This window comes from Silurus meridionalis, chromosome 5, assembly GCF_014805685.1.
Source record: "Silurus meridionalis isolate SWU-2019-XX chromosome 5, ASM1480568v1, whole genome shotgun sequence".
Classification (NCBI taxonomy): Eukaryota; Metazoa; Chordata; class Actinopteri; order Siluriformes; family Siluridae; genus Silurus; species Silurus meridionalis.
In genome coordinates, this window is record NC_060888.1 from 20165699 (window position 1) to 20181708 (window position 16010).

The 16010-nt window shown below is 35.2% G+C and overlaps 1 protein-coding gene across 1 annotated transcript; it reads left to right on the top strand.

The window, feature by feature from the left end:
* The first annotated feature begins 2945 nt into the window (after window positions 1–2945).
* slc25a48 (solute carrier family 25 member 48) lies at window positions 2946–10044 on the top strand. The gene is made up of 7 exons (XM_046848793.1): window positions 2946–3187; window positions 3895–3938; window positions 4122–4193; window positions 4855–5107; window positions 5307–5579; window positions 5997–6130; window positions 9222–10044. Exons 1-7 carry the CDS (start codon window positions 3142–3144, stop codon window positions 9324–9326), a joined length of 927 nt encoding a protein of 308 aa, XP_046704749.1. The 5' UTR covers window positions 2946–3141; the 3' UTR covers window positions 9327–10044.
* Window positions 10045–16010: the final 5966 nt, after the last annotated feature.

Consider the following 16010-nt stretch of genomic DNA (forward strand, 5'->3'; position numbering starts at 1 on the left):
CCTCTGCACCAACATGCCTGAACTGAATCCAGGCATGTTGGTGCAGAGGGTAATATATTAGATATATATACACTGTATGGTATGTGCTTTTTAAGCATTGCATTCCACATTTAATTCCAATTTGCTCTCTTCACACTTCTGGGAAGATGTTCCAATAGATTTTGGAGAGGTAGGGTGTAAGTAAAGTCTGTTAGTAAAGTCAGGTACAAATACAGTAGGGTGAAGGGGCCTGGGGTGCAGACATTGTTGCAATTAATCCCAAGAGTTTCAGTAATGTTGAAATCAAAGCTGTATAGCAGGCCACTCAAGAGCTTTCTCTTCTCTCCAAACCATGTAAACCATTTATTCATGAAGCTTGCTTGGTTTGGGATTCCAAGTTCAAGTGAACGCAAAATTTAAATATACCGCATCCAAAGAGAATATACAACTGTGTGCCTCTACTTTTGTGCAGTTTGAAGAAGAACCACATGCTGGCATTGAGCACCTTTACCACAGCAGTTGTCTGTGCAGAGCCCACAACATCATCAAGAACTCTTCACATCCCAGTCACAAACTGTTTAACCTCCTTCCATCCACCATCACACTACTGAACTGTACACGACAACGTTAGTGTATAAACACTGTATATAACTTCTGTACAATTATACATACACTGTACATATTACATATTGTATTTTTTATATTCCTCTTTCTCTACACATATTGTGACCTACATACATCTGCACTACTATTTTTATTTGTGTATCTTTATATACCTTACTGTACATTCTGCCTAATATTTCACATTCATGTATACATATATATATATATATATATATATATATATATATATATATATATATATATATATATATATATATTTTTTTTTTTTTTAATAGATTGATAAATATTCATTTATATTTACAATCAACATATACATGACACCTTAATGCCAAAGGTTTTTAAAAGTCATATGACTGTAATACTGTCAGGTTGCAAACTGATTTCACAGTTTAGCTTTCTGTTACATGCCATAACCTAGGTAAGGTTATTAAAGGACAAGCCATGAGGTCATATACAGGTGTTGAGTTAATCATAAAACAAAATAGTCAAGAGTTACTGTTTAAAAGAAATGTTGAAAGTAGGGGTCAATGAAACAGGATTATTTCCCAGGAATAGCTCTTTGCTTACTAACAAACGGCACAAAACACATATTAAAACACAAAGTGGACTTTATATTTTTATCAACCAAATAAACCCTAATGTATGTAAAGCATAAATGTATATAAGTGGCTGTTTAAGTGCAGGACAAATGTTTGTCTGCACAACAGCAATATTTTCAGTCCATCCTAACCAATCTTTGAATATAGAGATTAGTGTCTGCTTAGACATGTACATGATTCTTGGAGTTGATATATTCTAAGCCATTGTAATCAAAATAAAGGAAGTCAATTTTTACCCATTGTTATTAAGGGTTTGTCTGCTTTTAATATTGCTATACTATAATAAGGACATGTCACGATTGCTTTATCTTCTTTTTCGTCTTTCGGCTGCTCCTATTAGGGGTCGCCACAGCGGATTATCCGTCTCCATACCCCCTGTCCTCTACATCTGCCTCTTTCAAACCAACTACCTGCATGTCTTCCTTCACCACATCCATAAACCTCCTCCTTGGCCTTCCTCTTTTGCTCTTTCCTGGGGGCTCCATCCTCAGCAGTCTCCTACCGATATACTCCATGTCCCTCCTCTGCATATGTCCAAACCATCTCAATCTCGCCTTCCTCACCTTGTCCCCAAAATTTCCTACATGTGCTGTCCCTCTAATAAACTCGTTTCTAATCCTATCCATCGTTGGCACTCCCAATGAAAATCTCAGCATTTTCAGCTCTGCTACCTCCAGCTTCATCTCCTGTTTTTTGGTCAATGCCACTGTCTCTGAACTATACAACATCTCAGGTCTCACCACAGTCCTATAAACTTTACCTTTCACTCTTGCAGATACTCTTCTATCACAAATCACTCCTGCCACTTTTCTCCACCCACTCCACCCTGCCTGCACTCTTTTCTTCACTTCTCTAACACACTCTCCATTACTGTGCACTGTTGCCCCCAGGTACCTAAACTCTTCCACCTTCACCACCTCTTCTCCCTGCAGCTGCACCACTTCACTGCCCTCCCTCTAAGAGTGCACTGGCTTGTGCAACCCTAATGGCTGGGTTATGTCACAATGCCTTAATATAAATATATATTCGGGATATAGAATGTGTGTTTTCCCTCCGTGTCAGATTCTGCCATATGCATGACACATTTAGACTTGAGAATCAGAAGTGCTGTAACATGTTAGTGAAACCACAGGCAAAGCTATATATAGTGAAGTCAGTTATGGTCATAAGATGCCATGTAGGAATGTGAATGGAGCTTATATTGCCTGTCTTCATCAATAAAAAGAATGTTGTTGGTCTACTTTATAACCAATCATGTTCATATTTTATGAGACCTTAAAAGGTTATCATCCTTGTAACAGTATCATCATATAGCTTTTGGATTCAAGATACATTATCAAGTGTCTGTGTTGTACTGTAAATGTCTACATGAAACCCACATCCAGAGCTTAATTACTGTAGCAGCTGCAAATGTAGGAGCAACTGTATCTACAGTATCATGAACGTATCATGCAAGATAGATAGATAGATAGATAGATAGATAGATAGATAGATAGATAGATAGATAGATAGATAGATAGATAATACATATTATTTATATATAATATAAGAATGTAAATTAAGATTTAAGTTAAAAGATATTTCAGAAATGTGTTTTAAAAACTGGCTTTGCTACATGCATGGCGCTCCTATGACATGCCCTTTCAACGTATACTTTATAATACAACTCGTACAACACCTTTTTTTTCCACACAGCTCTGGGAATCACTTGAGATATTATTGGTTCAGAGAGCTGGATCCCTCAAAGCCTCGCCCCTTCAAACGTACAGATCGAAAGGAAAGTTGTTTTTGCTATAAGGTGTTCTGTTTTCTTCCCTGCAAAGCGCCGTGCGCAGTGAAAAGCCTGTTATCTGGAATCCCGTGTGCAGTTTGAAGAAGACCCTTGTTCGAGCTGAATGCGCAAAAAAAACAACTTTCCCCCCACTGAAACATAAAAAAAATGACTTTCTTTCGGCTGGATGATTTTTTGGCAGGATGGATAGGAGGTAAGCGGTGGTTGTGTGTTTATTTATTTATTTATTTATCATCTTGTCATGTCCTGGTCCTAGGTTAAATATATTGGTGGTGGTGGTGGTGGTTGTGGGGTGGGGTGAGGGGGTTGGGGAGGGGGTGTTGTTTGGGTGTGCTCGATTATTACTGTTCAAAGTCAAATCAAAGTAAGGGTCGATAACGCGCTGGTTTGGAGCGCGTTCCCTGAATCGGTACTGAATCTCCGATTATCGCTACTTCACTGCTGTTTCAGCCAAATGTCATCCAAACAGGGGCTCACATATGACTAGTAAAAAACAGGGGGAAACGAAACGCAGGAATCCTTACAGGGCAAATTTGGCATGTAGTAACTTCGCTTTTCTTCCAAGAAAAAGTGCACACCGTTGTTCAGTAAGACCTGTTTATTATGCAGTAGGGGTTTGCTGTAGTGGGGCTGAAAAGTCTCACAGGATTTAAAGTTCAAATGCAAGTTGTTTTGAACCGGATATACCCGAAAAACCACTCTTTTACAAAGTCCCTGAGTTTAGTTGGGTGTTTACTTACTGACAGTGTGTGGTATTCACTAGAGATGATAACTTCTTATTAAATCATCAGCAACAGACTGAACCCACAAGTTCAACAGCTCATCCTCTCCAGACTACTGTTTTAATTAGAACAGGCTTAATGGATTATTGTTATTATTATTATTATTATTTTCCACCAGGTGCCTCCAGTGTGATTATAGGACATCCACTTGACACCGTGAAGGTATCTTAAATCTTCAATAAAAAAAAAATAGAAAACAAAACAAAAAAAGAAAAACCATACTGTAGCTATAAAAGGCAATCCTGTTATTTAAACGTTTTCTTCCACTCTTGCATTCATGTTTTATTTGGAAACTGTTTATGAGACTTTAATATGCTTTGTTACAATGTGATCTTCATTTCACAGACGCGGTTACAAGCCGGCAAGGGCTACAAAAACGCTTTCCACTGTATTGTCACCATCTACAAAAAAGAAACTGTAAGTGATACAAAACGTTCCATATGCATTATGGGGTATATAAAAGAAAAATCGAAATCCAATTCGCTGTGTTAGCTTGTATCCATATATCGTAGTCTGTCTGAAGCAAAAGTGCCTCATGAAGGGCCGAAATACAAACTTGATTGAGGGCAGAAAGTAATATCTCATTATAGCATGTATTATATTAAAATTAAAGTTGCTATGGCCCCTCTTATTTATAATTTTATTATTTTTTCATAAACAAACAAATAAATTAATAAAAAGGAAACATGACTGTGATCTAATCTGATCAACTTACTGACACGCTCAGAATATTAAGTAGGGGAGAGTCAGTAAGTTTGCTTGTTGAATCAGTTTATAATTGTTGAAATTATTAGACTGAAAGTCTGTTTACAGAAGGAGGCACTACTGAGGTTTTTGTAGCTTAAAAAGGAAATGTTATGCTAGATATCAAATTAAATATGTGTAAATGAATTGTTTTCCCTTTTTTTAAATTTTTTTAAATATGGTATGGCTAGCCAAATCAAAGGTCACCATGGCCTTACTTTGTCCCATTGGGCCCAATTTGGCCATCTCTGTTTAAAAAAAAAATATTCCTAAAACATTTTTTTCCAATTTGTAAACAACTGACCTTTTAGTTTTTTGTTTTTTTTACTTGCAGCTTACTGGCTTCTTCAAAGGTCTATCTTTCCCACTGGCAAGCATCACAGTGTATAACTCGCTGGTGTTTGGCTTCTTCAGCAATGCTCAGAGATTTATTAGCAGTCTTCGTTATGGTGACAAAAGGCACCCATGCAATATGCTTGATCTTACTGTGGCCAGCATGATGACAGGCTTGGTATCAGTGAGCCTGGGAGCACCAGTGGACCTGGTCAAAATTAGACTTCAAATGCAAACGCAAACCATCCTCACACGTAAGTCTGAAATTAAAACATATTCCTGATGTAATTTCTTCTGAAGATTTTCAAATAAATGAAATTTCCAACTACACATTGTATTCTACCTGGCGAATGTTGATGCAATGCCGTCATTTATGATAATTTCTTAATCTGCAAAGTTAGCAGAATAGGGACATTGCCAATTTATGTAAAACATTTTATTTCATATTATTAGAAAATGTAACACTTGCGGGCAATGGAAGTGTTCATCTTCAGAATCATCGAACAGAGTGCAAAGTTTACAGAGGACCTCTTCACTGCATCAGCAGCATCCTGCAGACTGAGGGAATCCATGGGCTCTACAGAGGAGCAGGAGCCATGGTACTCCGTGATGTACCTGGTTATGCCCTTTACTTTGTCCCATACACAATCATTTGTGGCTGGTTAAACCCTAACAGTAACAGCTCCCCTCACCCCTGCTCCATATGGATTGCTGGTGGATTAGCAGGTAAATAAAACCATGGCAATCCATGTACCTGTAGAAATACCCTGAAAACTTCATAATTTAACAGCAAGAGTATGCATATTTTGACAAACAACTTTGAACATATTATAATATATATATTATTATTAACATTTGTGAACATCAACAGTTAAAAATTTTAAAACAATTAATTAAATAGTTTACATTTGTTAGACCCCATTTGGGTAATACATTTGTGTGTGTGCGTGTGCGTGTGCGTGTGTGTGTGTGCGTGTGCGTGTGTGTTTGTTCAGCTAGCATTATTAAATCATAGAAACACCTGTAGTATAAATTTGATCTTGTGGTAAATTATGGGTGAATCAATAAAATTACTTCTTTGAAATGCTTCTCACTGAAGCGTGTGTTTCAGTTCTTGAAATTGTTCTTGTTCTTGTTTCACAGGATCTATTTCCTGGGTCACAGCAACGCCAGCTGATGTGATTAAGAGTCGGCTGCAAGCTGACACACTGCACCAAAGAAAGTATAAAGGAGTCATTCATTGCATCATGCAAAGTTACAGGACAGAAGGACTACATGTAAGTTTGCTATACTATACCATAATACTTATGGATGTAACTGTAGTTTAGTGCTTCACCAGATAACCACCTAGGATTCACAGTTATATACAGAATCATAGTAACATAATAACCAGCCTTCTAGTTTAGCCCTCCTAACCGACATTAATAGTGAGAATCATCTGAGTAACTTCCTATGCCACAACTAATAGTCCAAATAGTATTACAGGGTGTATACTGTGTATACTGTCAATTACAAAGAACACTCAGCAGGTTTTCACCATGGAATGTAAGTTAAGAGATAAAAACGGTTACTTGTTTTAGTGAGTGTTTTGAGCAGATGCTCAAGTATTCAATCAAAAGTCTGGCACCCATCCAGTCACTGATACACTTATGGTTAAGGCATATAGTTCTTCTATTCTTTTTGTAAAAATGATCACTATGTGGCATATAATTATACACAAGATGGCTTTTGATTTTGTACATATTTGAATATAAAAAAAAAATTAAACTGTATGCACCGACATACAGCTCAATTCAGATATTGAATTAGGGAAGAAGGTGTCAATGCATTGCATTCACTATAGAAAGGAGCAGTGGAAACCAAGCTAAATTAGGGCCACTAGTTAGATTTGCTTGTTTGACACTAGAAAATTAAGCCACTATTTAGCCAGTGTGTCAAGACTTAGTGGGCTCTCCAGCTCTGCTGGGGATAACCACAGTTGACAGGGGGTCCCTTTGTTATTAGTAAAGAGATCTACCTATGTTGTGACATTATCTGAATGGACCAGCATGTATTGGTGTCTCATAACTGAAAAGTAGAATTTAAGGACTAGACAGACCCACCTACGGATCACAGGGTTTTGTGGTGTAAAAGTTTAACTAAAATCAGTGCTACCTGATTTTTATACACCTTTCATGTGATATAGCAACCAACAAAAATGAGTGAAAAAACTAATATATTTGGTGTAAAAAAAAAAGATACAAATTACAAGTAAGCTTGGAATTAATCTCAATCACATTCAAGCCCATGTGCAAATGAAATGATCATATACCTGTCATGAACAAAGTGATTCTGATGAACCTGAAACAAAGATCAGATTATTTTGTAGAGTTTTTTCGAAACCTTCTTGGTTTCTTTGGACTGCTAAAACCAGGGTCTGCAAAGAGAGCTTACAAAGTTTATACAAGATTTCCTTCTCAGGTATCAGGCATAATGGTCACTAGTTACATGTGAAAGCATCTCTTGTATTCTTAACATGTTCCCATGGTTAGACTGAACTGCTTTTGCAAAAGAAAAAAACAAAGTTGCAAATATGTTCTGATCTGATGAAAGCAATTTTTTTGCCAAATACAAAAAGATATAAAGATGTACTTGGCACAAAACAAGGCAGCTTATCAGCCAAAAAGAACACAGTGTCCAAGGTAAAGTATGAAGGTGTTGGTATTATGCTTTGGGGCTACCTTTCTTTAACTGGTACTGGGGCTTTAATTAAGATGAATAATAAATGGCTCAAAAAAGTAATCTTTTTGGCAAAAAATTGCAGACCTCTAATAATGAAGAACAGTTTGACTTTCAGCTTGATAACAATCCAATGCACAAATTAAAGTCAACAAATAAAAGGCTTCAGAAGAAGAATGACAATATTTTGGAATTGCTGGAACTAAATCCCATCCAAAACCTGTGGTATGATTGAAAAAGGGCAGTGCACAGGACAGCCTATTGAAATGTAATATCTATGGATTTTTTGGAGTGAAATAAGGCAAGTAAATAGATTCAAAGTGCTTAACACAGTATTACATAAATGGGTATATACACATATGCCACCTTGCTGAGATTTTCATTGGGAGTGACAATGATGGACAGGATTAGAAACAAGTTTATTAGAGGGACAGTGCATGTAGGAGGATTGAAATAGTTTGGACATGCGGTATATCAGTAGACGAATGCTGAGGATGGAGCCACAAGGAAGAAGGAAAAGAGGAAGGCCAAGGAGGAGGTTTATTGATGTGGTGAGGGAAGACATGCAGGTAGTTGGTTTGAAAGAAGCAGATGTAGAGGACAGAGTTGTATGGAGACAGATGATTCGCTGTGGCGATCCCTAATGGGGGCAGCAGATTCAGCTGTTGGTTGCTGAATCACATTGAGAGTGGAAAAAGTCTTGACATGATTTATCTTAGTTTAACTGGTTTACATCACCAAAACCTGCAATTTGAATGGGAGTGTTCATATTTGTTTCATAGAATATTTTGACCCTTATTTAAATGTGCCTTTCTGAAACCCTGATCTTAACATCCACACAGGACCCACAAGGTAACATGATACTGTCGGTCTGAGCCTAACGTGTGTGGTTACCTAGCTAAAGAACCAGCCTATGGTGTTTCAAGGATGCCACATTTCCAATCTGTTTAATTGTGCTGTTTCCAAGACCTGTAATTTTCTCTCAAGGGCTTTTTGGGCTGCAGGCCAAAAGACCATCCTTGGCACTCTTTATGTTTCTTTGGTTGATTTACATCTGTCTGGCAGTGAGGACTGTGCCAACTACACTTGAGCCTCTGGTGGTTATGAGACAAGCATAAGAATGGCAATGTGAACTGTTGGATATTGATGCTATTTACATGAAACACATCCTATGGTCACTTCATAATTTTGTCAAAGGTCTCAGCATGCATACCTGGACAAGAAGGTGCTCATGTGATTCTCACTGCCCACAGAAGTTACGAAGGGTAACTTCTGGTCAGTTAGCTACGTCACAGACTGGTATACATTTCAATGTTCATAGCATAGCCTATTTGTAAATAATAATAGTTCCCTTCGATTTCCTCCAGAAATAAGAAAGTATTGCCTTAGTAACATATGCAAAAAGGTTGTTTTGTCTACTTTCAAAGATTGAAGATTGAAGCATTTAAATAGGCACCAATTGCATCAAAAACCCTACCACTTTCCTAACTTTGCATGCTAAAACATGATTTTACCAGGAAAATATGCCTGGTTTTCCCCTTAATAAGTGGCTTATTATTGTTTATTATTCATTATGCATATTATAAACCATGTCAACTAATACAAATAGATGCATAAAACCATCTGAAGTGTTTTCAATCTCCAATTCAGGTCTTCTTCCGTGGGGCATCAATAAGTGCCATCAGAGGATTTCCAATGAGCGCTACAATGTTCCTGGGTTATGAATTGTCTCTCAAGTTTTTCCGAAGCCCGTGATGTGTCCAAGATTCCACCTAACACAACAGATTTTTTTTTGTAATGTTGAAAAAGTTGGATTAAGATTTCATTGTGCAACTATTAAGTTTAATGGACTAAATATGGGTAACTTGGTTGTCGATACCTTGTTTTGTTATCAATGACATTTTTACTTACTTCTTATATTAAGAGAAGAAATATAGTATAAGAATTGCACATGATTTTAGAAATCCTTTTACCAGAGCATTTTAATATATGTATATTTAATAACATTGCATTTGTTAGCATGGTTTCTCTATAAAGAATTATAATATTTTGTAAAAAAAAAAAAAAAAAAAAAAAAGTGGGCAATGGTTTGTGACCTAAGAATGTATTTTTTTTTTATTATTTTTACCATCATATAATTAATTACAAATACAATAGCAGAATTCTAACTAGAGATAAGAAAAATATAAATATATGTGTGTGTTTGTGTGTGCGTAATATAACAAGATTAAATATTTAGCATTATGAGGTATACTTAACCATACTATAATATGTAAAAAAAAAAAAAAAAAAAAAAAGGAGCCGATTAGATTTAATTCAGCTTTTTTTGTCATTGTGCAGAGTACAGAGCAAGAAATATAGTTCACTTTGACTTTTAACAAGAGTGTAACAAGATTAATGGTTTGTCATTACTGATTTCTCCAAAAATGTATGTGTAGTAAAGCTAATATAATAAATCTACAACTCTAAATAACATAAATGATAATTTTTTTTATATTTAAATGTGATAAATATTTCCACCTGGTGGCGATATTGCATTAAATTATAATAGTTTGTGCAGTGAGTTGTGTTTTGGGTTTTTAACGCTAGGGGTCAGCAGTGTACCTAATTAGTGGATCTGTATTTACTGCTACTACTGTCGATTTTAAGATAAACACTCTAGGAATTTTACTCTAGGAATAACATAAACTAGAATGAACAACTATGTTCTTTTATAACACTCAATTATAATGATGGTTTATTAAAAATGTATATTATAAATTGTATATATATATTTCTATGAATTTAAATGTATTTGTATAAATGAAATAGCATGTAATATAATGGAGAATTAGCTAAATGTCTTTTTAATCTTATATTAATAACTAAAAGTATAAGTAAGTAATAACTATAGTCTTACTAAAATCTACCCGATTTGTATTTTTTTACTATTTTTAAATCTGTTGTGGAAAAGTTAAATGTCAGCAGATAGCAATGTTTCTTTAGCGATGAGGTTATTGCTGACTGGTCATAAAATATTTCTAGATAACCTTATTTACAGCCAGTATCTAAAAGGTCCTGTCTCCATCATCAGCATTGATTCTGAACATACTGAATGCAATTCATCTCAGAATATCCAGTGAAAGGCCCACAGTAAGAAAATGAGAGAAGGCTCTTCGGTTATTGATTTCTTTAAGGGGATTAAAATGGAATCTTTGGGGTTGAAACCTCCTGAGCCACATAAAGACGGGTATGCTTCTAACAGAAATGGGTTATTGTCCCTACTCATTGTCTGTCAGCCACGAGATTGTTTTAAAAGGAGAAAGGAAATCACAAACTAAAATCAGACTCTGTTGTTAATAACACAATAACACAAATAAAGCAAAAGAATACTTTAATTTAGCTTTATTGTAAAATTCATTTGAAATTGTAAAAAAAAGGGGGGGATCTGTTGATCTAAGTATTTATTTTAGACAAATGGTTACATTCGGGCAACAATTACAATATTCAACTAAATTCAGTAGCAGTTGCATTTTTAATGCTTGATCACCTCTTGCAATCCACATGCTATCATTCATTGTGCATCAGTGACTGTTTCTCGGCAGAGACGTTGTGATTGGGTTACTCAGCGTGTCCGTGGATGTCATGAATAAGGTTTTATTGCTCTTTTATTGTTGGGACAGAGAAGGTTCGCATGCCAGCTGCTGCTCCTGGCTGGTATAAATCCCCTGAGTGCACCTCCCTACAAAAAAGCAAACATGAGACAAGAGAAACATGATAACCAGCCTCTGCACTACCTGAGGATCTCTCTTTACTAAACCGACTTTACATACGTTAGATCAGTTTGTCTGGACATTATTTTGTAGCAGTGACATTAATGACTTGATGCATCAGACACCATAAATGATTAGAAATCAGGTTATAAAACCCACACAAATCCAACTAAAGTTCGAATGAACAGTAGTGGTGACGTGCAAATATATAAAGTGTCACAATGTTCTTTATGCATGCTACAATTCTGCTTTTTGTGATAAATATTCGATTTTTAAAAGTAATACAAGGATCATTGCAGCTTCAGTTATAATGCTGTGATGCTTTTAGGATTCTGGATTAAATTAAAGGTCTTTGTCAATGGCCTTTTAGATGAAACAGTGGACAAATGTTTTTTTTTTTTCTTGACAGGTAAATGCACACTTGACACTAATCTGCTTAAAAAAGACATTTGTTCTCCCTATGGAGCGTCAAGCTTATATTCACTTAACCTTACTCACATGTGTTGAGGTGCAGTAGCTCTTTCTCTCTCTCTCTCTCTCTCTCTCTCTCTCTCTCTCTCTCTCTCTCTCTATATATATATATATATATAAGGTTATATATATATATATATATATATATATATATATATATATATATATATATATATATATATATATATATATATATATATATATATATATATATATATATATATATATATATATATATATATATATATATATATATATATATATATATATATATATATTGTGTATTATGCATTTTGCTACAAAGTGCAGATTTAAATTATTATAGCAGCAGTTGGAACATGAATATAGGACATGAGGAGGCTCCACGGGCTGCTGCATGTTTTAGACAGCAGGGTGGCTTAAATGAACCATATTAACAAAATGATCTTTTGGAATTATTATTTAATATTTGGTGCTAGATGCTTGTTATGTAAATAAGGCTTTTTTTGCTTTAATTCTAAGTATTATGAGTTATTTGGTGTTATGTAAAAACACTGCATAGTTATATAATAATGCATATAATATAACATTAAGCCTTATGCAACGATATAACGAACTTTCTGTACACCTTTATTTATTTAATCAAGCATACATTAGGCAGGATAGTAAACAGCATAAAGCATACTTTATAAAAGACTGCATTAGCTCAAAACAGATCTGTTGAGTCTATTGTTGAGCTGCAAGGTCATAAAACAGCTGTCCATTTGATCACAAATGTAAGTCAAGAGATCACTTCCCTGTCGATGTCTAATGATTTTAGATAGATTCAGCGAACTGGACAGCAGGATTTTAAACAGAAAACCATTGACAGGTGATCTGGCCTCTTACATTTTTAAATACTGTATTATAACAAGGATGTTCCTAACAGTGGCAGGCCGTGCATTCGGTACCTGGGCCTTCAGGGACTTACTTGACTAAATCCACCTCTTAATACCACCACTATCACATCGCAATTATAGAAACCATCATCACTACACCATCTACACTACAACCACAACTGTGCCAACTACATCATCTGGAGCAGTTCAGAATCAATATTATATTGTATTCACTGGTCTGGAAGTGGTGAACAAACCCTTTCCCGGGCTGAGACACGCTAGCTAGCTTCGGGGTTGTCTGACCCCTCCTCAAAAGTGCTTTTCTGGAAAATGTATTTTTAAGTATGTCTGAGACCAAATAAATTTCTCTTGCTCCGTAGGCATTAAAAAGTGTAACTCAGATGTATTAATGTGTATGAGCAATATAGACATGTTTTTTAGCCAGTCGAACTTGGCTGTAACAGTTTCCCTCTGACCAACTAATCAGAGGATGGAAAAATGCTGACGCTATTCTGGGTCAGCTATCTGCCCTGTGAGGCGAATCTGAAATCTGATTGGTTGAAGAAACAGAGCTAATTCTTAAGAAGACTATGGTAAAAAGGCCAGCACTAATGACTTTGATTAGACTTTTGGAAAATAAATGAATACAATTTTATGGAACAAATATTAAAATTTATGTTGTAAATTTAGTTTAGTGCTTCTGATATTTTTTAGGCCAGCAAAGAAAGACTTTGCTGGCCCTGACTGCCCACCACTGGTTCCTAAGTGTACAAATGCCACAACTATAGTCAGAAACAGTATGGAAAAAGATTTTCACTAATAAATGTCACTTTGCTTTTATCGATTTTTAATATTATTTAATACATTTATATTATTTTGTCATAAAAGCTCATACATGCAGAATCCAACTTTTGACAATTATTTAAGGACTACGTATATTATACATTTTCCTGACCTAAAAGTCAGTGGTGTCTTTAGCCTCATTGTTCTCTTGCTCTGGTCACAGCATACACAACACACACATGAATATACCGAGTTTTTTATTTTTGTGTGATCTATATAGAAAGCATAAGAAGAAGTGAAACAGATTTTTTTTTTAAATGTGTGATTTTGATTTTAGAAATTTGTAATAACATTACCAGAAAAGAATACAGTAAATAATAAATGAACATTATGACCCAAGTTTAAAAAAATCTCAAATTATTAAATCTCACCATTGGTGGGCCGTCAGGGTCAGCAAAGTCTTCTTTGCAGGCCTATCAGAATCAGAGACTTATGTATAAATATATCTTTGACCATGAAAATGTATAGCAATTATTCCCAATAATCTATTCCTTCATTTCATATAATTTCTCTCCTTGCAGCAGCGCATCCGATTGTGACGATACGTTGGAGTATCTATCCAATCAGATTTCAGCTGTAACATCACATATTGCTGTGAGGCCAGCAGAAATGAAGTTAAAGTTGAAAGTTGTTTTAACCAATCAGATTGCGAACTGGTCTCTCCAAGGCCCCCTAGCTGGCGTCCAGTCACGTCAGGTATTTTGACGTTCTTTGCTTGGATGGTCAAAGAGCACACTAGTCAGACTTGCAAACTGCCTCTATAAGATGCAAGATGCAAGATCAAATATATTTAAGTGGATTTAGTAGCTGATTTTTTTCCCCACAATGACTGAAAGAGCAGAAGAAATTGATTTGGTTGCAGATACACTTACATTTTGTGGGAAAAGATTAGTCAAAACAGTTAAAAACAGAAACATTTATACTCTCGCATGTTCTTTTCTGTTAAATTTGTACTAAAACCTAAAATTTTACTTAATTTAAATCCCCAGGAAAACCAAAATGCACCGGAAAAAGAATACAAATATACAGAACACCCAGGGTCAATTTATGAGGTTATTATTGGTGCTAGAGATTATGTACACAGGTGGTGCAGCTGTGACTGAGGTAAAAGGAGACTTGTTGAATTGTGTTCATTGGGTTTCTTGCTTTAGTAATTACATTTATTCTTCCACATTTACATCTATGAAATAATGTGAAAGCATTTAGACTAGAGGTAAATAGAAAAAAAAGAAAATATAAATCATGATGAGGTAAGTGCTTCTACAATGTTTATATTTTATTTTAATAACTAAATTAAGCTAACTTTGGTTGTTGGCAACTAATCATTTTCAGCAATCTACTGTTAGATTAGCTAGCTATCTTAAACATGATAATAAAGTAAGACTGGACTTTGAGAGTTTTATGTCTGTAAAAAAAACTTTTTAATTAAAAAAATATTTTATTATTATTATTATTATTATTATTATTATTATTATTATTATTATTATAGAAAGTATCTATTTTCCTATTTTATAAACCTAAATTACATCAAATCTGTACTGTTGGATTAGAACTTTTTTATATATATATTTATTCTGTATGTATTAATTCAAATTCATAACCTGTAAATGCAGATGTAATGTTTTATATTTAAAACAGCAATATTATTTAATGTAATTCACCCCGCATATGACATTCATATTCAAATGCTTTTGTCACCTTCTAAACTCAATATAATGTTCTACCCTGGCTTTACCCACAGCACACACTGCACAGCTGTCAGTAGTGTTTGTTTGGCTTTGATGAATAGGAGAGATAATGACAGATGAGCACCTTCAGCATCACCAAAAAACACTGTAAAACCACTCTTATAAACAAACTAAAGTTACTGAGCACATGTAATGCTAAGCTGTTGATTGATGGTGCCAGTATCTAAAAAGAAATGAAAGCAATTCAGCACCGATGTGTCCTTCAGCACAGGTGTGAAAATATATGGCAAGTGAAGTGATTACTGTTAGTGAAAAACAGTTCAAATCTTTTGAAAGCGTTCTCCTCTTTTAAATCACGTCTAGCACATTCAATATTAAATGACAAATTTGTTACTAATAGAATCTTGAAAATGACCATGAATTTCACTGCTTAAGAATGTTTTCTACAATTTCATGGTCATTGGTTATTAAATTTGTTGTGTTTGAAGGCAGAAAAACGGGGAGGGGTAAGAATAATGGCAAATTGTGGCTACATATCTTTAAGATATGCTGAGCCTGTTGTCCTTTGCTGCAAGTAGCTCATGAGTATCAGAGCTGGACCATGAAGCATTGGAAGAACATGCCGTTTTTGATGAATCACTTTTTGTTTTATATCATGTGGATGGTCAGGTGTCTGTGCGAGATGCTTATCTGGAAAAGAGATGGCACCAGGATGCACTGAAGGAAGAAGGCAATTTGGTGGAGGTATCCCATGGAGACATTTGTGGGATGTCTGGAAAAATAAGTCTGATCTATAGAGGCCACGTCTTGAAGTCAGGAGATTTAAAA